General features: G+C 39.1%; 1 protein-coding gene across 1 annotated transcript; it reads right to left on the bottom strand.

The window, feature by feature from the left end:
* Positions 1 to 20452: 20452 nt before the first annotated feature.
* Positions 20453 to 25436, bottom strand: LOC138881204 (uncharacterized). The gene is made up of 7 exons (XM_070161413.1): positions 24715 to 25436; positions 23870 to 24378; positions 23105 to 23534; positions 22673 to 22981; positions 22481 to 22612; positions 21698 to 21977; positions 20453 to 20629 (listed from the first exon to the last, which is right to left on the bottom strand). The coding sequence occupies exons 1-7, from the start codon at positions 25434 to 25436 to the stop codon at positions 20453 to 20455; spliced, it is 2559 nt and encodes an 852-aa protein (XP_070017514.1).
* Positions 25437 to 26771: the final 1335 nt, after the last annotated feature.

Raw genomic sequence — 26771 nt, 5'->3', positions numbered from 1 at the left:
CAGTTGAGGAATTTGCTACACTTGGAGATGCAAAAGCCTCAATTAAAATAAATGCTCAAACAATTTATAATGCTTATAAACTTGCCTTAGATCAAGCTAGACCAAATGTTCCAACTCTTACTTCGTCTAGTTCGCAAGCATCTAAAAGAACTGCGGGCCTAAAAGCCCTTAGTTCTTGGGCGGAATTCAGGGGTTCTCAAGGTGATAATTTTGGTGATAGTTCACAACTAAATGTGCTTCAAGTTTATTTGTCGCAGGGACTTGAATCAGAGAATACCGACGGCTCCTTCGATGTTTTGGAATGGGGAAGGACAAACAAAAACACTATCCGGTTCTTTCAAGGATGACTCGAGATATTTTAAGTGTTCAAGCTTCAACACTGGCATCGGAGAGCACATTCAGTCAAGCGAGACTTCAAATCGGTGATCATAGAGCATCTATGAGAGAGAGCTTGGAAAAATCAGTACTCTTCAGAATCTTCAGAGATTGGATCCGTTCGGAAAGAAGAAATTTTGGACTTCCAGAATCACAACCGGAGATAGATGAAGCTTATGAAGGAATGCTAGTGGAACTTGCGCAGGATGCTGCTTCGCCCGGAAGCGGTGATGAACAAGCTTCTTTTCCACCACCACCAACGGAAATTCCTCCGGACCTTGAAGGATTTATGAGATTTGTTAGATATAATACATAGACTAACATGTAACTTGTATTTTGGCACATCTTCCTTAGTTTTTTTTTCCTTTTAATGGTGGTATTAGTACCTTGTTGTGCTCATTCCATTGGGGGGAGGAAGACTATGAAAGATATTTCCATTCTTTGTTAATGTCGTAATAGTAAAATATATAAGACATTCCCTTGAATATTTCTTTGCAATTTATTTTGTGTTTAGATTTGATATATATATATATATATATCTAATACATATAAACTATATATATACATACATACATATATATAAGGCAATATATATTACATAAGGCAATATATAATTATATATACACATAATACACCCTTATATATTCATACTATACATACTATATATACTATATATATTTATATAGTTATATATAAACAATTTATACTAGTATATACATATATAGTTTACAAGAAAGTGCCTTAGATAAACAAAAATTTAAAAAATAGCCTATATATATATATATATATATATATGTGTGTGTGTGTGTGTGTGTGTATGTGTGTGTGTGTGTGTGTGTATGTATATATATAATACATATAAACTATATATATACATACATACATACATACATATATATAAGGCAATATATATTACATAAGGCAATATATAATTATATATACACATAATACACCCTTATATATACATACTATACATACTATATATACTATATATATTTATATAGTTATATATAAGCAATTTATACTAGTATATACATATATAGTTTACAAGAAATTGCTTTAGATAAAAAAAAATTAAAAAAATAGCCCGGAACGAAAAAAGCCCGTTAGGCCCGCGGGCCCGACCCATTTAGCCCGGGACCATGTGGGCTTAGAACCACCGTGGGCTGGTTCCACACATTGGGACCATTTGTCCTGGGACCGCCTCAAGCCCAGGCCCGTTTGGCTGGGGCCCGGACCACAATACAGCCCTACCTCTACCTGTTCAGTTGAGTTTTCCTTTCTGGTGTTATTCAAATCTTCCATCTTTCCTTTGTTCCTGCTTCTGATAGGACTAGGAGGAGGAGTGGGTGGAGGGCCCTTTGATCACTTGGAATATGATGACGATGCCAGAGTGCACGAACTAACCTTTGGGGAGGGGAGTAAATAAACAAAAAGTAAAAACAAAAAGGTAACAAGTCAGTGGGGATTATAAGAAAGTGTTGCGATATTTAAACACATAGTGCAAGAATGTAAATTGCTTCCTAATTTGGGAGCCTCATTGTGCCCGAGGTAGGCCTAGCGACAAATTGATTTGGAGAACTTAGAATGCTAAATGCCTTATTTTATTGATAAAAAGTAGACAAATCCCAAAACGACACTAAATAACAAGGAATAAAATGTCACTAGTGGCTATTGGCCTTATTACATTTCATAAAGTAAAAGAAAACTCCTATCTATTTGGTCCCAGAAGGACCTTCCCCAGACTCGGCATCTTTGGCTCCATCGAACAGCTTCACCAGCTCGCGAAGTCCCAGCAGCAGGTAGGCTCTAGCTAAGTGCCCACCCTCGTTTCCTTCAGCATTCTGACAGTCCTCGATCCTCTTGAGAAACTTCCTTTCCAGCTCTACTAAACCTCGTTCCAGGTATCCTAATCGCTTGTTGGCACTGATAGCCATGTCTTTCCACTCTTCAATCAGTTTTTGGTGGGCTTCTTGAATCTCACGGTTCTCGCTTTCACATTCCCGAATCCTCTTGCGCAGTTGGTTGTATTTGACCTGTGCTTCAGCCCTTTCATCTATGATTCTATGACCTCGAACAAACCCGGGTTGGCCCAGACCATTGTGATTATCCTCCAGTCAGCCTGAATAGTATGGGGTGCAGCCAGCATGGTATCTGTCTGGTTCGATAGTATCTCTTCCCATGATGATCTTGCAATGCCACATATGCTGAGCTTGGCACTTATAAGGACTGTCATAGGCTTGGAAGTCAACCCGGAAGTGACTCATCTTGTCGACCCTTGGTATAACCTGCTTTCTACCAGCCTGTCTTATAACTTGAAGAGGGACATAAGGGTAGGTTCCTCTTAAACCGATCAGTATCAGAAATGGTGCGTCCCTAGATCGGGCGATGAACTCTTCAATAGGAAACCACTCGAACATCCATTGTATTTGGTCCTCAGATAGATTTTCAAACAGCTCCATCCACCCCTTGGCATTTTTTGGCTGAGCAAACATGTTGGGTATGTAGTTCATTTGCCTTGGTTGATGGAAGGCTATATGATCGTCCCGGTCTCTACGCTGAATCTCTTGCCGATATTCACCCCTTTGAAGATGCTCCATGAGCCAGAGCTGGAGTAGCAAGTTGCAGCCCTCGAAGTGTGGGGCTCCTTGTTGACACTTTTCCAAGGCTCGGTATATCTCTGTGATGAACATGGGCACTATGCTAAACGGCTGTCCACCATTTCCCTCCATCAAAGTTTTGGTGACCATGGCTAGCTTGGTGTGAATCCTTGCTTTCTTCATTGGAAACACTATCATCCCCAAGAAGCAGAACATGAAGACAAAGACCCTTTGGTGAATATGCCCCAACAATGTAAGGGCGAACTCATCCGGATATGTACGGTAGGATTTGCTGTGACTGTATCTCTCGTACAAATAATCAAAGGGAATGTAGGGCTCCTTCAAACATGTCAAGTCTGGATTCTTCTTTAGGCTCATCATTTTGAGAAAACCTCTACCCTTGCGATTTTCCGGCATTAACAAACCCAGGGTCTCCTATGGTACACCAGCCAATCCTCCTATTTCCTCTAGCAGGGGTGTCATCTCAATCTCTCCGAAGCGAAACACAGACCTATCACAATCCCAGAACAGAGTAACAGCTTTTATGATTTTGTTGTTGGGTTGGACCTCCAGGAGGGAAGGTAGATTTCCTAGGTATTTTCAAACAAGAGTCTGATCACTGGAATGAAGATCCTCCCACCAGCTTAGCAACCTTGGGTGGATGTTTGTGACCATGCCGAATTTGGGGACTTCGTACCTCATGTTTCTGCAAGACAGAAGGGTTAGGCCCTTACCCCCACCAGACTCAACTATTAAATACCAATAATTGGCATAAAAGCATTTAGTTCTCCAAATAAATGCATAAAACGAGATAGTGTCCGTTTGGGTTTTTGGGAAACCCAGTGGACTTTGGACAAGGCTATTTTAAAGAGTCATTACACCGTTGCATGCACAATTTAAACAGAGTAAGGTTTCTATGGGGTTTTAAACTAGTACCCTTGAGCGGACAACTCAAAAGGGAGGCACGGAACCGTCGACTACACCGTTGATCGACTGGTTTTACCGTAAATGCGCCTTTGCCGGATTTAAAGGGTGATAATATCGGAAGAGCGCAACCACTCATTGTAAGCGTTGCTATGGTATTTGTTCGGCACGAGTGGAATATGATGTTGGAAACGTGCATATGCAATAATTAAAACAAGTCGTCACGTATTTGCACGTTCATAAAGTAATAATTACAATAATTTAAAACAGTAATAAAGGAGTATAGTAAAGGAAAGCAGTGAAAGAAACAAGAGACAAGTTAGTTTTTTGCAGTAGAGGAGGGAATTAAATTCTTAAAGGTATTAAACAAATAAGGCACATAAGAAATGTAAAGTCACAATAATAGCTTGAAATGGTAGAAGCCTAAAAGATATTCCCAGCAGAGTCACCGCGTTATCGTGCCCCTTTTTTTCGCAAAATCGGGTTTGTGACATTTGGGAGGACAACTCGTTCCCTTTCGAGAATTGGGTTTGAATTGAAGAGTCGCCACCTAATGATTAAAGTAAATTAGGACACTAGGGAAGGTTTGATTTGAACAACCAGAGATTGGGTAAGGGCTTGAAATTATCTCAAGGGGAAGGTGTTAGGCACCCCACAAGATCCACTAGTGTGGTTCCCGGTCAAGCTATTGTTGTGACTTAAGTGCAAATAACACATAGGCAAATAAAGACTTCAAATAAAAGGGGATTTTCACGTAATGATTACAAATAAACAAAAGTAAGAAAAATGAACTAAAAGAGTTGATTTTCTTAAAAGAAATGGTTTAAAAATATTTAAAAGAAACAAAGAAAACAAAGGTAGGGGGGGGTCCTAGGTTTATTAATAATATGGATCACCCCACACAACATCCGGTAATCACTCTTCAGTGAGGGGATACACGTGATGTTATCGCGTGGTCATCATATCCATGTCTACCCTTTCCCCCCCATTAAGGTATTAAAGCGCAGAATGGTCTCGTTTACTTATTGCATGCTATTATCCGCCCCAATCCAATCAGCCTCGGAGGCACTTGGGACTACTAATCCTAGATGAGGAGGTGTTGGGCTTATTTGTGGTTTCAAAAGGTAAAATACTAAGGCGAAAAATAAAACACATATAACAAGTTTGGGGAAGCATATAAACAAATAAAAGGGCTCAAACAGACCTCCTTGAATCAAAGAAAAGCATATAGTTTAGCATGTCTTACACGTACTGTTTAGGGTCTGATTAAAACTTAAATGGTGGAGGCAGATTGATTTATTACATAGTTCAAATAAGAAGCCCGAATCAGGCCTGTCTGCTGGTTGTAGTTAATAAAATCTAATTCAGTTTATAAACTGTTCTATAGCTTACCTAAGTGTTAAACGAAAACCTATAGGCATGATATCTACTGATTTCAGAAAAGATGAAGTATACTGATTTTAGAAAAGGTTGTTAGTTATTCATGAAAGACGAGTTTTGACAAAAGATCATAAATTCTGCAGACATTAGACATTGTTGTTACTAGTTTTAGACTTATAAGCGAGTGAAACATTTCAGACTTGGTTGATAGTTCCTATAGGCATGCTTTTTATGTGTTGCTGATTTAAAAAAAAACCTTTTGGACATAATAAGAATGCAGAAACCCTATAGGCAGGACATCTAATTGTAGTTGATTTTCAGAACCTATAGATATGTTCTCTACATGCATATGCAGAAGTCACGATATCTACATGAAAGTGCAGGGTCCTTATAGTCATGGTATCTAAATGAGAATGCTGAAGTTCCTATAGACGTGGTAACTAAATGAGAATGCAGAAAATCTTATAGACATGGCGACTAAATGAGAATGCAGAAATTTTATAGGCATGGTAGCTATATGAAAAATGCAAAAATCTTATAGGCTTGGTAGCTATATGAAAAATGCAGAAATCTTATAGGCATGGTAGCTATATGAAAAAAATGCAAAAATCTTATAGGCATGGTAGCTATATGAAAAATGCAGGAATCTTATAGGCAAGGTAGCTATATGAAAAAAATGCAGAAATCTTATAGGCATAGTACCTATATGAAAAATGCAGGAATCTTATAGGCAAGTTATCTACCCTTTTTTACATGCATAGTTACCCTTCCCTTTTAACTAATCATCTCTAAAAGTTTTTACAAGTTATTACAGTCCAAATAAAATAAAGAAAAATACATCAGAAGTTGAAAATTACAACCAAAGAGATCCTGATTCAGACTTCCTATCTGAAGTATGAAGTAAACCAACTCCAAAGATCATGCTTCAAAGCCTTTCTCCCACTTGGGTATGTCAGAGTTCCCTAAGAGTTTCATAAGAACTCCGGGCAGTGCTTACACCCAAATGTATCACCATATTAAGCCAAAGTGCAGTGTGGAAGGGCCAGCCCTCAGGTGTCCAAGTTCAGAGGGAACTCAAGGTCCCAAGGCAAGGCTCACAAGAGGGGGGCATAACTTAGGAACTAAGAGAGAGTGTAAGTGCAGAATTCTAAAAGGGGGAAAGGGAAAGGGAAACAACACACATAGGGATATCGGGAATGGGAAGTTGCAAGAGGCAAAAAGCAGGCTAGTGGGCATAACCCAACAATGGGAGATGCTGGCATACCCATAAGCCTACTGGAACACATTGTTTAGAGGTTAGGATCCCCTAAAGGATCAAGTTCAATCTATAGACAATAACTTGTATATTGCCATATTTTAAACTGTAACTCAAAGCACATAAAGGGAAATAGGGAATAGGGATTCATAGCAGAAACAAGCAAAAGGAAATCAACATGATAGTTTAAGTATTTAACTCTGCAGAAGTAGTAAAGTAGACATAGATGCAGAAAGCTGTAAGTAAACACGTTATGGGGATGCTGAAATTTGAAATTAGGACATACCAGTTTCAAAGAAACAAGTAGAAAAAAATGCAGTAGTCTTGTAAAAACCTCAGTGCAGACAAGAAGAGAGAGTTCTATTATGTGAGTAAGAGTTCAGAAGAGATTGTGAATTGTGTAGTCTCCCCTGTAGTGAAGAAAGGCCGTGCCCTTTTATAGTGTAAAAACCAAGTAGAAATAAGGTAAGAAATAATGGAAGAGCTAATTGTCAATCAATTACACAAGACTCCCTTTAATTAAGGGATTCAGATTCAAACGGGTATAAACCAATTAAGGAAAGAAACTAATCAAACACTTTGTGCAAAGTAGGCAATTAGGGGTGAATACATAAAAGTTATTTAAGGACAGAGTTTTTGAAATACAGGGTTTGTGCGAATAAGGCAAGAAGATCAATTAACAACCAGTAAATCAAAAGGGTCTGAGATTTTGTATGAATGAACCGAGTCAAAAGATGGAAATGTTTTTAACTTAAGGGAAATCAGCAAACAATGGAAAGAGAATCAATTAGACCCATATTCAGAGGGAAGTAGAAACTAATCACAAATTCAAAAGCTACTTTAAAGGGAAGTTTATCATATATAAGGAGCATGCGAACATGTTAAGCATGAAGGAAGACTGTAGTGTCATTGTAAAGTCAGTAGAAAATCCAGTATAGAAAAGTTTAGCAAAAGGTCAGAGTCATATGAAAGCAAGGAATGGGTCTGAAAGAGTTAGGGGTTTTGAAATAAACCCTAAGTTCAATCAAATCACATAATCAATCTTGGCGGAACCCCCAAATTCTAGGGTTTCCACATTGAATCAAGTACAGAGATGAGAAGGCAAGTAGTTGAAACAGGCTCGGAGGTTTCAGAGTTGAAACCTCTTGCATGATTCTTTCATCAACAGAATTCATGAGAAAAACATGATAGCAAAGTAACATGCGGAACACAGTAGAAGCACTTAAAAGAAAAAATACTGATAGGAACTGTAAAAGAAACGTGCTTAAGAGATCTTTCAGAAGAAACTTAAACATGGCTTAATAGAAGGAAAATAAGGAAACTTTAGAACTTAGCAGGAAAATACAGTAGGAGAAACATGTTGGAACATAGTAGAAGATAAAAAATATAAGAACATAGTAGAAAAGCATATGAGAGCATAGTATGGAAAACATGGTAGAAGAACATACAAGCATGGAGTATATAAAACTCAGTAAAAGAACATACAAGAACGGAGTGTAAAAACTCAGTAGAAGAACATACAAGGTAGAAGAAAATATAAGAACACAGTAGAGGCAAATAAGCACAAAAGACAAAGGAGAGAAAGTCAGAGAAACACTTAAGCATTTTCAGAAAACCCTAGATCGGAAACGAAGTGGTTTTAAAAGTAATTTTTGAAAGAAAAGTTAGGGAAATCATTTGAAAACTCAAGGAAAGCACGGATACACAACAGATTTAAGGAAATCGGAGAAAACCTCGAAGGGTTAGGGTTTCAAAAGAACCCTAGAATGAGATAGGCTTTGAAAGGTCACCGATCTGAGTCAGAGCGGTCGGAATCAGGCTCAAACCACCATGGTACGCTGGAGATGGCCGTGGAACCTAGAATCGACAGAGGTCTGGGTGCAAACGTTCGAGGTCAGGCCTCGAATCTTCAGGTATCAGGCGCGTGGGAGCAAGAGAAGGTGAGTATATGACTCCCATAACCTGAGAAGCCATGGATTTCGGTGGGTTTCAAGGTGGAGGTGGTGGTAAGAGGCGATTAGGGTTTGGGAATGTTCGAGAGAGTTTGAGAGTTCAGAGGTGGCTGGTTAGGGGAACTGATTTAGGGTTAAGGGGTGTTGGTAGATTAAAAAAGGAAATGAGGGTTTGTGGCCGTTGATCATTTTGATCAACGACCTGGATTTAATGGGGGGCCGGATGGGTTAACTTAATTGGATCAGGGGAGGGTAGTTTAGGAATTGGGCCGGTCCATTTGAAATTGAAATTGGGTTTAATTGGGGGGATTTGGGCTAAAATTTAAATAGGCACGACTAGTATTTAAATAGCCACTTTCCTTTTTTATTTTATAAAAAATAGTAAAATAATTTCTGAAAACAAATTAAGGGTACTAAATCGATTAATAATATGTAAATATTAAATTAAAAATACTGGAATCAAATTTGTAATTATAAACACAATTAAATCTTAAAATAAGCTAAAATTGCAATTATATGCAATTTAATTTTAAAATGCTAAATAAATTTGTAAAACATGTGCAAAAATTACCTTAGCTATATTTTTGTATAAATATGAGAATTCAATAAAGGAGTTACCAAAAATGATAATTTTTGGGAAATAATTATTGGGTTTTTCTGATAAAATAAGGCGATAAATTGATTTAAAAATCTTTTAAAAATTGAAAAAATAATAAAACACTTGGACATGCTTATATATGCATACGTATGCTATTTTGAAAGTATTTTGCATATGAAAAATATATAGAAAAAAAATTGGGTATCAACATGGTGCACCCAGGATTTGGTCCACGCGGGCGTTCGCTTCTCTCATAAACTGTAAAAGCTCACTCTTGAAGGGATCACTCTCGTTGTTTTGACCGGAACCGCTCCCCCATCCCCATCAGAGCCGACCTCACCCCTCGGGGTGTTGTTGTCGACACTCTGTGTTGTTTGATTTGCGGGAGCGCCAGGAAGAATTGGACCTCGTACATTTGTATTATTGGATGCATCCAACAATGCCTGCTTTATTTCTGTCATAACCTTATCCTACTTTGTGAGATGGCCAAAAATGATCTCTTGTTGTTCCTGCAGGACCCTTACCGCTTCAATAACATGCTCCTCTTCAGCATTATCGGGAGTCGCCTTCCAAACACGCCGCGGGTACCGCCTGCCGTGAGACAACGTAGCATCGTTTCCTCCTTTGCGGGTGACACTGATTGAATCCTCGTGCTGAGGCTGGTCTCATTAGGCTTCAAGATTGTATGTGTTGTTAATACCCTTATCTTCTGTGATTTTTTTCTAAGAACAAATAATCAAAACACGTAGCAAAAGAGGCAAGGACCAACTTAATTATATGAATGTCTAGACCCCACGGTGGGCATCAAATTATTTACCCGTAAAATGGTACAGTTGAATTTATACGTAGTTTCTGGACAAGTGAATTATTCGATCCTGAAATAATAAAAGAGCTCAAGAAATATGTAATATTTATCCTTGATATGGAGATGAATAACAAAAATAGTAATTCCGGGAGTGAGGCTTCCGGGGCACAACAACAATGAAATCAAAAGAAGATAAAATTGTATAGAGTTTTGAATAGATTATAACGTAAGTTTTCCAGAAAATTCATGTCCTTTACAATGATAACCAAGCTCACTATTTATAGCTGCACCTAGGGAACAAGGTCCTAGGATCATGCCCTTCTTTAATGTCAATTATAAGGGCCATTGAAGAATGTGTAACGATGAACATAAATGACAAATTCTTTATAATGGGCAATGTACGAAATGCTGCAGAATATTCTACATTAAATGCTCCTGGGTGGCACGCATTTATTGCATCTTTATGAGCATCATTATTTCCGGTGACAAATGGAACAATTATTTTCGGTTTTAGCTATCCTTTGTCGTCAGCTCCACGTGTCATTCTCTTATGCAATTACTTAGCATTAGCATAGCATATTTTTATGCATATATATATATATATATATATATGCACACACACTTTATGTTTTATATTTTAATGGGATAATACATAAAATCCTCCCCGACCTATGACCATATTACCAACTACACACCTTTTCTTTACGGGATCCTATTACCCCCCTAAACTATTTTGAAATGTAATTAATTCCACCATGTTGCTGACGTGGCATAAACAACCAAACAAGCATCCGATAGTGTTTTGCACGCGCCTCACTTCCTTTTTTTTTTTTTTTTTTATCATTTAAAACCTTTTTTCATTTCCTCTCATTTTCAATGGATGAACTCTTCCATTTAAAACCTTTTTTCATTTCCTCTCATTTTTTCATCCGATAGTTAGCTTTTCGATTTCAAGTTTATAATTCTTTTATTTTTCAGCAATTTCAACTTCTTCTTCTATTTCTCTCTTTTCTTTTTTTCCTTCATCTCTATGACAGAACCTCCTTTTCCACCGCAAATTTTGCAAAATTAGTATTGCGAAGCTAGTTATATTCCTCAAAGATGAATGGAGGGGAAATTGACACCAATTGTGAAAGCATTGTTTTATCTTTTCTCATATGTTCTTGGAATAAAGATTTTGGTGCACTAAAAAAAAAATAAAGAGGACTTTTTCATGGGTTTTATCTCGGAAAAAGGATTTGCTTTAATTGTGAAGAGAAGCAGATTGCTTCCTGGGTTTTTATTTTGTGAGTGGTCATAATTTGTACTTCACCATTGGAGGAGTAGGTTGAAGAGAAATTATGGTGGCAGTGTTGAGCAGGAAATTCTATGGACTCAATTTTTAAGGTTTTTAGCATTGAATCTATTATATTTTTAAAGTTGTGGGTTCAAATTTATTTTGTTTTATAATTTTAATAATTTTTTACATATAAATTTTTACTCTGCATCAAAAGTTATGGGTTCAATTGAGCCCATAATCACAACACTGCATCCGCCCCCTCGTTATGATATGGAGGAATCGGTTGCGGGCGGTCATGAGTAGTGGGTTAAGTTGCAGATTTGAAGAGAAATGGAGAAGAACCTTAAACAAACTTTTTTAAAAAAAAATCTATCTCTTGGACACGTGGCATAAAGACCCAGTATCTTTAGTTTGCATTTGTCTTTCTCACGCGCTAGATGCATGTGCAGTACACTGCTAGTGCCACATCAGCTAATAAGATGGAATTAATTACACTGAAAAATAGTTCAGGGATAATAGCATGCCCGAAAAGAAAAAATGTGTAGTTAATAATATGGTCATAGGTCGGGGAGGATTTTATGCATTATCCCTATTTTATTTTAATCAAATAAAATAAAAAATTAATCAAATTCTTCTACGGTAAATCTTTAAAATACTTATCGAAAGTACTCTTTGAAGAGACTGATCAAACACAATTTCCTTATCGAATATTACAAAAAACACTTTTTAAATGAATTGGCCAAACACAAACTACTAGTCTTTAAAAATATTTTTTTAAAAATTACTTTGAACAAAATCACTTTTTAAAATAAGTAATTTTTGGTAGCTTGACCAAACATGTTCTAAGTTTTCATGTTACTTTTCCTTCACTCTCAAAATAATCAATGCCACACCTCCTTTTTTCTATACCCGCAAGGGTATAAGGGAGTTTTTTCCAACTTAAAGTGACGATCGAAACTGGATCATTTTATTAAAAAAAAATTCAGAGTCGCCACTTGGGATAATTTTATGGTGTCCCAAGTCACCGGTTCAAATCCCGAATCGAGAAAAAGATTGACTCTCTATTACAGTCTGCGAACACAGAAATCCGGGTAAGGAATTCTGTTAACCCGGGAGAAGGTGTTAGGCATTCCCGAGTTTCGTGGTTCTAGCACTGTTTCTCAACTGTTATTATTGGCCTATTTATCTGATTTTTAAAACACTTTTAAGCCTATGTGCATTTTAACTTTAAAATCGCTTTTAATTATTTTGAGGAAGATTTCAACGTCATCTAAAACACGTCTTTGGACCACGCCACATGAAATGCACCCGCAGTCCGAAACACATTTTATTTAACGTTGTTAAGATTTGGATTTGGGTTATATGAAATGCACACCCGAGTTTAGGAAGGTAATTTTTAAAATAGCGCGCCTAAAGTAACTACGCACTTTCAACTTTGCGATGGCCATGAAAATTCAACTAAATAGCACGCCTCGGTTTCTAAGGATTCAAATTAATTAAGTGAGGGCCGTGCATTTTGAGATTTTATTTGGCACGACACACCTCGAGTCTAATTTTAAAGGGAATTCAAAACTAAACTTTTGAGGGCCATAAACTATATTCTATTTAATATGGCACGCCTCACATCCAAACGGCTAAAATTCCTAATTAAGGTTACGAGAGCCATAAGCTACTTGCGTTATATGATATGGCTCACCTCAATTCAATTGAAGAAGACTAGTTAATTAAGAGAAACCATAAAGGGATTAACCACCCAAACTTATTTAACAATTAACTAAAGAGTTAAAATTTGACGAAATGCCATGGGCTCAAATAGCCAAGAGGTAAGCAATCTGATTACAAAGGCCTTCGAGATTGGGCCCAAAATGAGCCCAATTTTTGGTGACGAAAAAGACATCCAAGAGCATTTGATACGCAAACCAGCTCTGATTTTTGAACCATAACTGGGCCAGCTTTAGGCCCAATTTTCAGAAACAATGCTTGTACCAGATAAATTAAATACCAATCAACCCAAAAAATGCATGAAAATATGAGATCAAACTAGCGATTAATTCTGGGTTTTGATTACCAGCTAGGCTTCCAATTTCATATGACATGCATTTGAGTTAAACCCACGATGAGAAAAATCCAACAACAATAAACGAATTACTGGGCTCAGGAAATAAGCCTAAGTGGAGAGCCCAAAGCTGGATGAACCACACATAAAATGGAGGCCAGGGGTTCGCAGGTCGAACCCATACAAGAAAAGGGATGACCTTTGGACTTTTAGAAGCCTCACGACTGAATTAATGGCAAACTAACATGCAAGCAGATTTTTTCCAGATAAATCCTCATTCAGAACAAACTACAACTAAAAGCTTAAATTGTCCAGAATATGTACTAAGATATTAAACCTCTACCAATCTTAATATGTATATAAACACATTTCATTACATAGTCATACTGAACCTCAAGAAACCAACCTTGACCTTTGTGTGGTATGAAATCAGAATGGTAATCTAGACATGGTTACTATCATTCACTCTAACTTTAAATCCCAACTAACTTTCCAACATTAGATCCAATCACATAGTACTCAAACGCCAACAAGCAAATCAAAACCAACCTAAATGTCACTAGCAATACAGACCAAAACATTTCTTTTAACTACAGCCAATTTCACACAAAGCCGATAACTAAACAGAAGAATCAAACCATTTAAAACTTCGATTCCATACTATAACGTCCTATTCATGATCAATATACCAATCAGAATCTTTCTAAAGCTAAATATTATAGCTAACACGAAATTGAAAGAAAGAGAAATGAGAGTCAATAACAAATAACATAAGTTTTCATCACATTTCTAGATCCAAACTTCAGATCACACTTAAGTGATATCCATAGTGCTGAAAATACCTAGAAATAGAGGGAAACAAAAGAATTGCAGGATCAGTAGACAACAACAGCAGAAAAGCAATGGAACAGTGTTGGAATCAGCCAATTAAACCCAAGGAATTCAAGTTGAAACAACAACTAGACAGTACTCCACACAAACAAGCTCAAACCAAAATTTCAAGACCAAAAATCAAACCATTTCTTCAAACAAGTGTAGGAATTTGAAGTTTCAAAAATTCTGACTAAAGGAGGATCAACAGATCAAAACTGAAAAGAATTTCCAGTGGTTTTTTAACCAAGTAATGCAGAGAAATTCAGTGTTCTTTTCAGATTCAGCCGCCCAGTTTTTAGGAGTTTTTTATCTCTTAATTTCTGACTTGCTAGTGCAGTAAAGATGCCTTTATAGACAAGGTATTAGGGCAGACTAAAGGAATTCAGTTTTGCATTTGAAACCTTTTTGAATTTTTGTTTTTTCCTAGACACCATTAGTGTAAAAATCAGACTTTCAAAATAACCCCAATCCCAGTTTCCTAGAAGCTTCCCTAGTCTGTTACTGGGATTCCCTCTACTTACAATTCCTAAACTAACCTTTAAAACTTCTGTTTTTACTTCAGAACACCAACAGGGGTCAGGCCGGCCCAAACAATGTTGGTTTAATATTTGGGGGATCATGGTGAGTGTGTGGTAAGGTTTTGAGGATGATTTGGGGTGGCGCCGCCACCGGAGAGGTTGAGGATCTGAGGCGGCGGGCGTTAGGGTTCATGGAGATGAGGGAGATGAAGTGAAGTGTTTTGGACAAGGTTGTTTGGGGGATTTTCCGACAGATATAACTAAAATGGGGCAAGTGTTTTGAGCCCTTGGATACAAGGAAATGAAAGGCCTTGATTTATTTTAAAATTTCAAACTCAAAACGACGTAGTTTCACGCCCCTACTACATCGTTTTAATGGTCTTGGGGCTGAAGTCTTGGACTGGTTAAAGACATGGGTTTGGGCCAGAAATTGGATGGGTTTCATGGCAAAATCATTTGGGCCTGGGGAGTTTTAATTAAAAGGCCCAACCGGACTTTCTCTTATTTTAAAAACCTTCTCTTTTCAACTTTAAACTTCTTTTCTCCTTTTTTTTTTCTTCAAATTAAAAAAAAAACCTAAATTAAATCCTAAAACAAATTATCCCACCAAATTAGATTAATTACTCAAAATAATATTTATAAACAACTAATTAATTACCAAATTTAAAGAAACTCCCAAAATTCGAAACTCAAATTAAAAATGCAAAAAATGAGTTATTTTGTGATTTTTTCTATTTTGTCAAATAAATTAATTTACTAATTAATTTAAAATGTAAAATTAAGTCCTAAATGCAAATGCAATATATTTTTTGTATTTTTCATGCATTAAATAAGATAAACGTGCACAGATAAAATGCAATTAATTAGCAGCAAATGTTACAAAAATCTACGAAATTGCAAATAATGGGAACAATTTATTTTTCTTGAATTTATGGGAGTAATTCACATAGGGCAAAAAATCACGTGCTCACAACTTCCCCTCTTTGCCCGGAAACACGAAGAATTTTTGTTCAAAGATAAAGTGAGCGGATACGAGCGATTTTTGCCCGTTTGAATACTCTGTGGGAGGCATTTTTGAAAGATTTGACCGCACCTTGCTTCCGAGTTTGCCTACATATCCTTGGCTATAAAGAAATCAGATCAGTGTAGTTCGGGAAGTTTCGGTAGCTGGGACTACCAAGAAGCTGTGATTTCACTGTTGTTGCTGCTGCTAGTGCTTACTGAACTCCTTATTACACCAAGACAAAATAAAAGAAGCTATACTAAACTATGATCTATGAATTACAAGAATCCTATCTATATCTTCAAACTTGATCTTACAATTCCTGTTGCTCTGTTGACTCTCACCCTCCAAGTGAAATTCCTTTGTTGCTGACTTGAATTGTAATCTGCGATGCTTTCCCTTTTCTCCATATGGGCACCTGATTGCTGAACTTGAACTGTCTTCCTTTGACCACTGTTTCCTTTGTTCTTCCAAGTGGGCTCCTGATTACCAACACTTAAACTGCTTCTTCCCTTCGTTCTTCAAGTGAGCTCTTGATTACCAGCACTTGAATTGCTGCTTCCCTTTGTTCTTCAGGTGGGCTCCTGATTACCAACACTTGAATTGCTGCTCCCTTCGTTCTTCAGGTGGGCTCCTGATTATCAACACTTGAATTGCTTCTCCCTTCGTTCTTCAGGTGGGATCCTGATTACCAACACTTGAATTGTTTCTCCCTTCGTTCTTCAGGTGGGATCCTGATTACCAACACTTGAATTGTTTCTCCCTTCGTTCTTCAGGTGGGCTCCTGATTACCAACACTTAAACTGCTTCTTCCCTTCATTCTTCAAGTGAGCTCTTGATTACCAGCACTTGAATTGCTGCTTCCCTTCGTTCTTCAGGTGGGCTCCTGATTACCAGCACTTGAATTGTTGCTTCCCTTCGTTCTTCAGGTGGGATCCTGATTACCAACACTTGAATTGTTTCTCCCTTCGTTCTTCAGGTGGGTTCCTGATTACCAACACTTGAATTGTTTCTCCCTTCGTTCTTCAGGTGGGCTCCTGATTACTAACACTTGAATTGCTTCCCTTAATTCTCCGGGTGGGCTCCTGATTACCAACACTTGACTGATTGCAATTATAGTACCCGGGAATTATAAGCTCTAAGAATTTAAAAGCTAAATCTCATTATCTAGGAGGGTCCTAAGAACTCCTAGTTAAATGATAGTTTTAAAGCTGAGTTATATTTCCCAAAGGTACGACTTCTGCTAAATCTTGTTATCTATGAAGGTCTTAAAACTAAATCCCATTATCCAGGAGGGTCATGAAAATCAAAATCAAGTCTTATCTTAAGATTTACAACTTTAAGGCTAAATTATACTTCCCTACAACAGATCTCACACTAAATCTTGTTATCTAATGGAGGTCTTAAAGCTAAGTTCCATTATTCAGGAGGGTCCTAAAATTTTTGAATTGAATCCTATCCTAAGAATGAAAACTTTGAAGCCTGTACACTTATGCTAAATTTTGTTACTCATGAATGTTTTGAATTTTAAACTAGGTCCATTATCCAGGAGGGTCCTGAGAATTTACGGTCAAACCTGTCTGGTGCTTGCTTTTCCTTACGAAGGGTTTCTCCGAAACAAACAAAATTCTCTGCCCCTGTTTCAAATCAAAGAAAAATCTTGTCAGTTTTAAAAAAATGGGGTGGTTAGTTTGTGGCATTCTTGCTGAAGGTGGCTCTTCCCTTTCCATGCTTTACTTTGACTGGCTGCCTTGAACTGGCCAAGAACTGTTTTGACCTTCTGACTGATCCTGAACCGCAGGACCCTGGATGATCCGAGTGCTCTATACCTAAACCATTCCTTTACATTTCTGACCTTTCTACCTGAACCTCTGTATCTCCCACAAGATTACTAAACCCTTCGACCAATGGTATTTTCACTGACACCTTGTTTCCCACTTTACATCATGCTATCTTTGATATGCTTTGACCGCCCTTTGCTTTGTGCAATTAGAAGTTGGTAGTAAGCTTTGAAAACCTTTCTCACTTGCTTAAACAAAACTGACATTGGAAAAATCTTAGAGAAATAAACCCAAAAGAAATGAAATGCAATGACTTTGAGAGTTAGGAATAAAAGGAGAAAAATCCAAAAACTGGATGACTGTTTGAGAGGGAAAAAGAAAAGAGACTTATCTGAGTGGAACAGCTGGCACCAATGATCATGACATGCATTTCGGGTTAATCAGCCCAGCCTATTCAATCAATCACCTTTCGGTTGTCATACTTTATGCGCCGAGATATCCAAAACCCAATTCTTCACCAAATCAGTAACCCTATTCGGCCTAAGATACCCTGAAGGGTTTTCACCAACAAACCTCTCTCATTTGTTCATATCTCAACTTACTGACGCCTTACGGTGCCCGTGAGGGTTTTCACCAATAAAACTCTCTCATTTTTATTTTTCTCAGCTTCCTTCGCCTTACGGTGCCCTTGAGGGTTTTCAACAATAAAACTCTCTCATTTTTTCATTTTTCCTTCTTAGACCGAAGTGTTGCCCCTGATATGCATCACTTTTACTTGCATGACTTGGCATTTCTCGAAGACTGATCGGAAGGTATTTCTTTGGACCATAATATGGGCTTTGAATAAGGTTAGAAAGAAAAGATATCAAAAAGGCCCAAAACAATTCAAATGTGTTCAAAATTACAACTTTTAGAATCAGATTTCTTACGACAACCACAACTTTCTGCCCCAGTTTCTTTGCTTGGGGGGGCTTTTGAATTTTTATTTGATGGGACCGAACCGTGAGGCTGCCTACGTATCCTTAAAAGGAATCAGGTCGAACGTAGTTCATGACATAGAAATTACTCTATTGTTGTGATTTTTCTCTTTTCTTTTTCTTTCTCTTCTTTTCTTTCCTTTTTGTTGTTTTTTTTCTTCTTTCCCCCATTTTCCACTCTTTACATTCTTTTTTTTCTCTCTCTTTTCCTTTACTTATCTTTTGCGCTCATGTTTCTAAACTTTGCTACTGATTCCAAAAGAGGGATATGAAAGAAAATAAATAAGGCTCAAAGGGGTAACAAAGGATAAAGTGTTTAGATAGCAGAACAAAATGACTTCGTCATTCCAATTTTCAAAACATGCCAAGTACAAACAAACACAATTTAAACCAAAGAAATCATACATAATATCTTTTGACCGCATTAGAATTGATAGCCATGTCTACACATTTGCCTTATATATCTGTTAAATACAAAGCAAAATTGGACAACACTCTCGTTACGATGAACGACCCCTGCCAATTTGGGGTGAACTTGCCTTTAGCCTCAGCCTGATGTGGAAGGATGCGTTTCAATACTTGCTGACCTACATCAAATTTCCGGGGGTGCACCTTCTTGTTGTACGCTCTTTCCATTCTCTCTTGATACAACTGGCCATAACATACTGCTGTCAACCTTTTTTCATCAATCAAACCCTATTGCTCCAGACTGGTTTTGACCCACTCATCATCATCAATATCAGCTTCAGCAATAATCCAGAGGGATGGGATTTCAACTTCCGCAGGTATCACTACTTCTGTGCCATATACCAATAGGTAAGGAGTTGCGCCTACTGAAGTACGAACAGTAGTGCAATAACCCAACAATGCAAAAGGCAACTTCTCATGCCATTGCCTGAATCCTTGCACCATTTTCCTAAGTATCTTCTTTATGTTCTTGTTGGCTACCTCGAATGCTCCATTCGCCTTGGGGCAGTATGAGGTGGAATTGCAATGCATAATCTTAAACTGTTGACATACCTCTTTCATCAAATGACTGTTGAGATTAGCACCATTATCTGTGATGATTACCTTTGGGATCCCGAACCGACAAATGATATTTGAGTGAACAAAATCGACCACCACTTTCTTGGTCACAGACTTGAAAGTTTTAACCTCAACCCACTTGGTGAAATAATCAATGGCTACCAGAATGAACTTGTGCCCATTGGATGCTACTTGCTCAATTGGTCCAATGACATCCATGCCCCAAGCAACGAAGGGCCATGGTGCAGACATTGTGTGCAATTCGGATGGCGGAGAATGAATCAAATCTCCGTGTACTTGGCATTTATGACACTTGCGCACAAAACTGATACAATCTCGCTCCATGGTGAGCCAGTAATAACCCTCTTGAAGAATTTTGTTTGCCAGAACATACCCACTTATATGCGGTCCGCAGACTCCGGAATGTACTTCGGTCATGGTAGCCGTGGCCTGTCTAGCATCTATGCATCTTAACAATCAAAGATTTGGAGTTCTTTTGTACAAAACTCCTCCACTGAAGAAAAATCCACTTGCCAAACAACGAATTGTTCTCTTTTGATCACCTGTGGCCTGTACTGGATAAACCCTCATCCTGATATATTCTCTGATGTCGTGGAACCACAGCTCACCATCAAGTTCTTCTTCCACCATGTTACAGTAAGCATGCTGATCGCGGACCTGGATATGCAGAGGGTCAACATAAGCCTTATCTAGATGATGTAACATTGACGCCAGAGTAGACAAAGCATCGGTAACCTCATTATGGATCCTTGGAATATGCCTGAACTCTACTAATCGAAATCGTTGACAAAGATCATGCAAACATTGTCGGTACGGTATGAGTTTTATATCCCATATTTCCCATTCCCCTTGAATCTGGTGCACCGGAAGGTCTAAGTATCCCAAGACCAAGACTTCCTAGACACCCATGTCTACAACTAACCTCAACCCCAAAATGAATGCCTCGTACTCAGCCATGTTATTGGTACAATAGAAACGAAGCTGAGGCGTAATAGGGTAGTGATGCCCTATTTCAGAAATGAGTACAGCTCATATCCCAACACATTTCATGTTAGCAGCTCCATCAAAGAAAAGTTTCCAATCTGGCTTTTCAACATGTTCCAACTCATCAATGTGCATCACCTCTTCATCAGGAAAGTATGTTCTCAATGGTTCATATTCTTCATCGACCGGGTTCTCGGCCAAATGATCGGCCAATGCTTGGGCCTTCATCACAGTCCAAGTCACATAGATAATGTCAAATTTCATGAGCAAAATCTGCCACTTAGCAAGTCTCCCTATGGGCATATGCTTCTGAAAGATATACTTTAATGGATCCAAGCGAGAAATGAGGTAAGTAGTGTAAGATAACAAATAATGATTCAACTTCTGCGCTACCCAAGTTAGGGCGCAACATGTCCTTTCAAGGTGAGTGTACTTAACCTCATAAGATGTGAACTTCTTGCTGAGATAATAGATGGCTTGCTCCTTCCTACCGATGATATCATATTGACCCAACACATAACCAAATGAATTATCCAGGACCGTCAAATACAGAATCAAAGGTCTCCCCGGTTCTGGTGGGACCAACACAGGTGGGCTTGACAAGTACTCCTTTATCTTATCAAATGCTTCTTGACACTCATCTGTCCACTTGACGGCAACATCCTTCTTCAACATCTTGAAGATAGGCTCACAAGTTGTCGTGAGCTGAGCAATAAACCTGCTGATGTAGTTCAATCTCTCTAACAGACTCATCACCTCAGTCTTGTTCCTTGGAGGTGGCAATTCTCGGATAGTTTTGATCTTTGACGGGTCCAATTCAATACCTCAATAGCTGACTATGAATCCCAACAGTTTTCCAGATGGAACGCTAAATGCGCATTTGGTGGGGTTAAGCTTAAAATTGTACCTGCGAAGCCTCTGGAAAAATTTCCTCAAATCTCTGACGTGGTCAGATTACTTCCTGGACTTTATGATCACATCATCCACGTAGACCTCGATCTCCTTGTGTATCATGCCATGGAATATGGTCGTCATTACCCTCATGTAAGTTGCTCCAGCATTTTTCAAACCGAAAGTCATGACCCGGTAGCAATATGTCCCCCATGGCATGATGAATGTCGTCATTTCCACATCTTCCTAATCTATTAAGATCTGATAATAGCCCACATAGCAATCCACAAAAGACCCGATTTCTTGCTTGGCGCAATTATCAATCAAAATGTGAATATTTGGCAGTGGGAAGTTGTCCTTTGGACTTGCCTTGTTGAGATCACGGTAATCAACACACACTCTGGTCTTGCCATCCTTCTTTGGCACAGGCACAACATTGGCTAACCAAGTGGGATACTGCGTGATCCGAATGACCTTTGCATAAAACTGCTTTGTGACCTCTTCTTTAATCTTTACACTCATGTCGGTTTTGGACTTTCTCAACTTCTTCTTGACGGGAAGGAGTGCCGGGTCAGTGGGCAATTTGTGAACCACCAATTCAGTGCTTAGACCCGGCATGTCGTCATATGACCATGTAAAAACATCTTTGTATTCAAACAATGCTTTGATTATCTCTTCCCTGATTTGCGGTTCAAGATGGATACTTTTCTTAGTTTATCTGACATTATTTGGGTCCCCTAAATTGATTGCTTCTGTATCACTTAGGTTTGGCTTGGGTTTTTCTTCAAAATGATTTAACTCCTTACTAATCTCTTCAAAGGCCTTATCCTCATCATCACATTTTATTTCTTGAATTATTATTTCATAATTAGATTGACTTTTAAGACTGGGCCAAAGATTCCCCGTGCATGTCATGTCATTGAAACCAGCATAAAAAGAATTGTACAAGGAAGAAAAGAAAAAAAAAAAACTATCAGGAATGATGGAAAAGGGAAATTGCATTTCATTGAAAAAAGATAACAGGGTTTATACATCCAAACGGACGAAACATAGAATCTGAATTACAACCCTGGAATAATCCAGATAAACTGAAAGAAAATCAAAGCAAACTACCAAAACTCCTTCCAGGTAGGGAGAGGAGTAGCCTCCCAATTGTTAATATTTGCACTCGGCCCAACAAACTGCACATCTGCTTTGCTAGAGCCTTCTCCAAATTCCACCATGTTCACATCGTCGAACAACCTCTCGAACCTTTCAATTAACTCTTCATCAACGCCAACCACAGAACTGGGAATTGTTATCACTGGGCGTTTCCTGGCACCAGGCTTGACAAATGACCTGAAGAGACGTGGGATAGGCTTTGGCAGTGCTCACGCCCTTAGTTTCAACTTTCTAGCCCTTTTCACATATGCGGCTGTGGGTTTGAATCTGAGACCAAATGTACCCAAGTTTTTAGGGAGAGACACCGGCTGTATGACACCCTGCAGAGATGCACCCATACCCTTACCAAGCACAAAGTAGTTTTTCAGTATTTCGAAGGCCACCATGACTGATACGGCGGTTACCTTTGGAATTGGAACGCATTTCCCTTCTGGAATTTTCTTGACCGATACTATTTCGAAAACCTGATAGACCCAAGGCCCCTTGTCATCTTCAACCTCAATGAACGGGACAACGACATCACTGTGAGCACACAAATTATCCTCGTCATGCACAACGATTTCCTGTCTATCCCCTTCAAACTTGACCATCTGGTGCAGAGTGGATAGGACTGCTTTGGCGGCATGAATCCAAGGTCGACCTAACAGCATATTGTAGGAAACAGCTACATCCAACACTTGGAACTCCATGGTGAATTCAACTGGTCCTATTGTTAACTCAAGCACTATATCACCAACTGAATCTTTCCCTCCACCGTCAAATCCCCGAACGCAGATATTGTTCTTGTGAATCCTCTCATCATCTACTTTCAACTTGTTCAGTATAGAGAGAGGGTAAATGTTTTCACTGGAACCATTGTCAACCAATACCCGGGTAACTACGAAATCTTCACATTTCATCGTAAGATAGAGGGCTCTGTTGTGCTCAGTACCCTCCCCGGGCAACTCATCATCAGAAAAAGTGACTCTGTTCACTTCAAATATCTTGTTGGCGATCTTTTCAAGATGGTTCACTGATATTTTGTTGGGAACGTGAGCCTCATTCAGGATTTTCATCAAGGCCCGACGATGCTCGTCTGAATGAATTAAAATGAAATCTGAGCAGGCGTCTTTCTCAACTGTTCCACGATAGAATAGTATTGTACCTTCATTTTTCTCAAAAACCCCTCTGCCTCCTCTTCAGTTACCGCTTTCTTCACTAGAATTGGGTTATCTTTAGAGGTTTTAGCTTTTCTTAACTCTTCCGGGGCAAAGAATCTCCCCGAACGAGTTAATCCATAAGCCTCATTGACTTCTTCTTTCACTTCCTTTCCCTTGTAGGTCACTGTCACCCGTTCATAGTTCCATAAGATAGCCTTGTTGTTGACTATCGGCAACTGGGTTATAGGCTTGATGATGACAGGATCTGTACGGGCACCCTCTACAATTATGACAGGCTTGTTTGCCACTCCTGGCACAACCACTTTTGACTTTCCTTGTTTTGCTGCAACATCACTTGGGGACCCTTTCTTGACTACTACAGATGGTTCACCGTTTGTACCGCTTAACTTTTTCACTGATCTCTCAACTGTTGGTTTTTTAACTGGCTTGACCTCACTAGACCAAATTATCATAACGGTCTTTGAAGGTTTCTTGGGCTCCCCTCCCTTATGTACTATCTCGATCATGTTTGTCTCCTGATGGGTTGTTAGTGGGTTCTGGTTGATGTTGAGTGCCTCTGGAGTTTGGACTTCAATCCAGTTAGTGTCAATGAGCTCCTGGATGACATTTTTCAACTGCCAGCACTTCTCCGTGACATGCACCGGTATACCGAAACAATATTCACAGCTTACAGAATAATCAAGATTCTTTGGAGGAGGGTTTGGCAATTTCGACTCAATTGCCCTCAGCATATCCAATTGCCTCAATCTACGGAACAAACTAGTATAGAACTCTCCCAACTAGGTAAAGGTTTTCTTCCGCTACAACCTTTCATTCTTAAATGCTTGATTGGGCCGAAAACCTGGGCCGACAAGGTTTCAGTAGGCTCGTGGGGGTGGATAAGCATTTTGTGGAGTTGGGTAGGTATTTTGTGGGGCTCAAGCATGCCAGTGTACGTGGGCAAGAGGTTGAGTGTATGTTTGGGCGTGGTGGACAGAAAAATGAGGGTCTGGTGATGGGAAGTAATGCTGGGGTGGATTATACGGGGTTTGGGTGTATGTTTGGTGGTAGGGTTGAGGCTGAGTATAATGGTGGGACGAGCCCCTGGGTCCAAACCATGATCCTGAATCAATTGTTTCCACATCTTCTTTCTTCTTCTTTCCGATTATTCCCCCAGTACCATTCTGAATAGCTTGGGTAGTTGCCTTAATAGCTGAGTAACTCATGATTTTGTTTGATTTAAGCCCTTCTTCTACCATGACACCCGTCTTTACTACCTCATTGAAGAACTTGCCTATGGCCGATACCAGATGGCAGTAGTAAGTGGGCTCTAGGGCTTGCAGAAAGTAATCCACCATTTCGCTCTCTTTCTTCGGAGGGTCAACCCTTGCCGCTTGTTCTCTCCAATGAAAACCATACTCCCTGAAACTTTCACTAGGCTTCTTCTCAATCTTAGTCAGAGACAAATAATTTGGAACAATCTCAAGGTTGTATTGGAAATGACAAGTGAATGCTTGGGCCAAATCATCCCATGTATACCATCTGCGATGATCCTGACGAGTGTACCACTCCAACACCGAACCACTCAGACTCAGACTAAAGTATGCCATCAACAACTCTTCTTTCCCATCGGCTCCTCTCATTTTATTGCAGAATCCCCTCAATTGGGCCACAGGGCCTCCTTGCCCGTCATATAGATCAAATTTGGGCATCTTGAATCCCACCGGAAATTGAACATCGGGAAATAGACACAGATCTTTGTAGTCCACGCTCACCTGGTCTCCCAATACCTGCATGTTTCTGAATGATTGTTCCAAGCTTTTAACCTTCCTGAACATCTCCTCCTATTCTGTATTTTTAGGTGGTTTCTCAGTCTCAATAGGGAGGTCAAAACGAGAAGTGTAGGAGTAAGGTTCTGGGGCCTTGAAGGTAGGCTCCAGGGGATAGTATTGGTTATCTTGGGTCTGGAATAAAGGCTCACCGGTGGATCGGTGAAGTGTAGCGGGTGAGGGTGCCACGAAGATAGGGGTGGCTGGTGAAGGAGGGTATGGAATTTGTTTGGGTGGTGGAGCTGGTGGTGTTTGGGAAGTGGTGCCTTGGTAGTGGTGGTAAATGGGAAAGCCTGGAGACGAATCAACAGTGGGAAGTTCCTGGGATTGAGCCAACGGTGGAACGAAAGCAGGGTTGGCGAGGTAGGATGGTGGTGGATGCCCTTTCACCCATGCTTGGTACATCTCTGCCATCTGTTGTTTCAGCTTATACAACTCCTCTTTCAGATTAACATCAGACTTTCCCCTCTCTTGATGGATCAATAACACTTGCATCCAGTTCTTGGTTAGCCATGATCAACTTGTCTTTGGACCTGGTGTTGTACGGATGAGTTTCCAGAATGCCAAACAAACTAACCACCTGCATGTACTCATTATCAACAACAAACTTGTTAGCGATTAGAGCTTAACAGATAGGCAACCGCATGTTGGAGAATGTAATGCACCTAACAAGTTAACCATTTCTATTATGCATTTGATCGGTTGCTTGCATCATCCCGGCTTGCCCTAATTTCCATTTGCAACTTCTTCTTCTCTTTTTTTTCACTCATGCCTTTCTTTGCTTGATTTCTCGTTGTTCTTTATTTCTCTTATTTCTCTCTCTTGTGTAGCCATTGTTTCCTTCTCATAGTTTCTTGTTTTCTCTCTCTTTTCTTTTCTTTTTCTCTCTTGTTTTCCCTTTTTTTTCTCTTTTGTTTTCTTTTGGTTATGATCGAATCCTATGAAGATTGCCTACGTATCATGACCCTGCATAAATCAGACCAAGCGTAGTTCTGGGGGATAAGTGTAAAGATGAAAACATTTGGGATTTTCAAGTTTTCCATAAAAATAAAACGTTTTGATTACAACGACTCATCCTACCGAATTTTAACCATAAAAACTAACAGACTCGAAAAGGGAAACTAACAGACTCCAATGGAAAGATGAAAATATAGACTCGAAAACAGGCTAACAAACTCCAACAGAAAGAAAATACAGACTCTAGTAAAAATCATGAATACATCAATGCCTCTACTGCTCCTGAGGCCCGCGGGACATCAGTCGGTCTCACTACGGGCCTACGCACCAAATCCCCTTGGAGATGGTAGAGATCCTCCATTATCTGACGGACAAAGGTTATTACAG

The sequence above is a fragment of the Nicotiana sylvestris genome, chromosome 11 (assembly GCF_000393655.2).
Source record: "Nicotiana sylvestris chromosome 11, ASM39365v2, whole genome shotgun sequence".
Lineage (NCBI taxonomy): Eukaryota > Viridiplantae > Streptophyta > Magnoliopsida > Solanales > Solanaceae > Nicotiana > Nicotiana sylvestris.
Note: the sequence above shows the minus strand (reverse complement) of the source record. Positions and strands in the feature narration are given on the sequence as shown.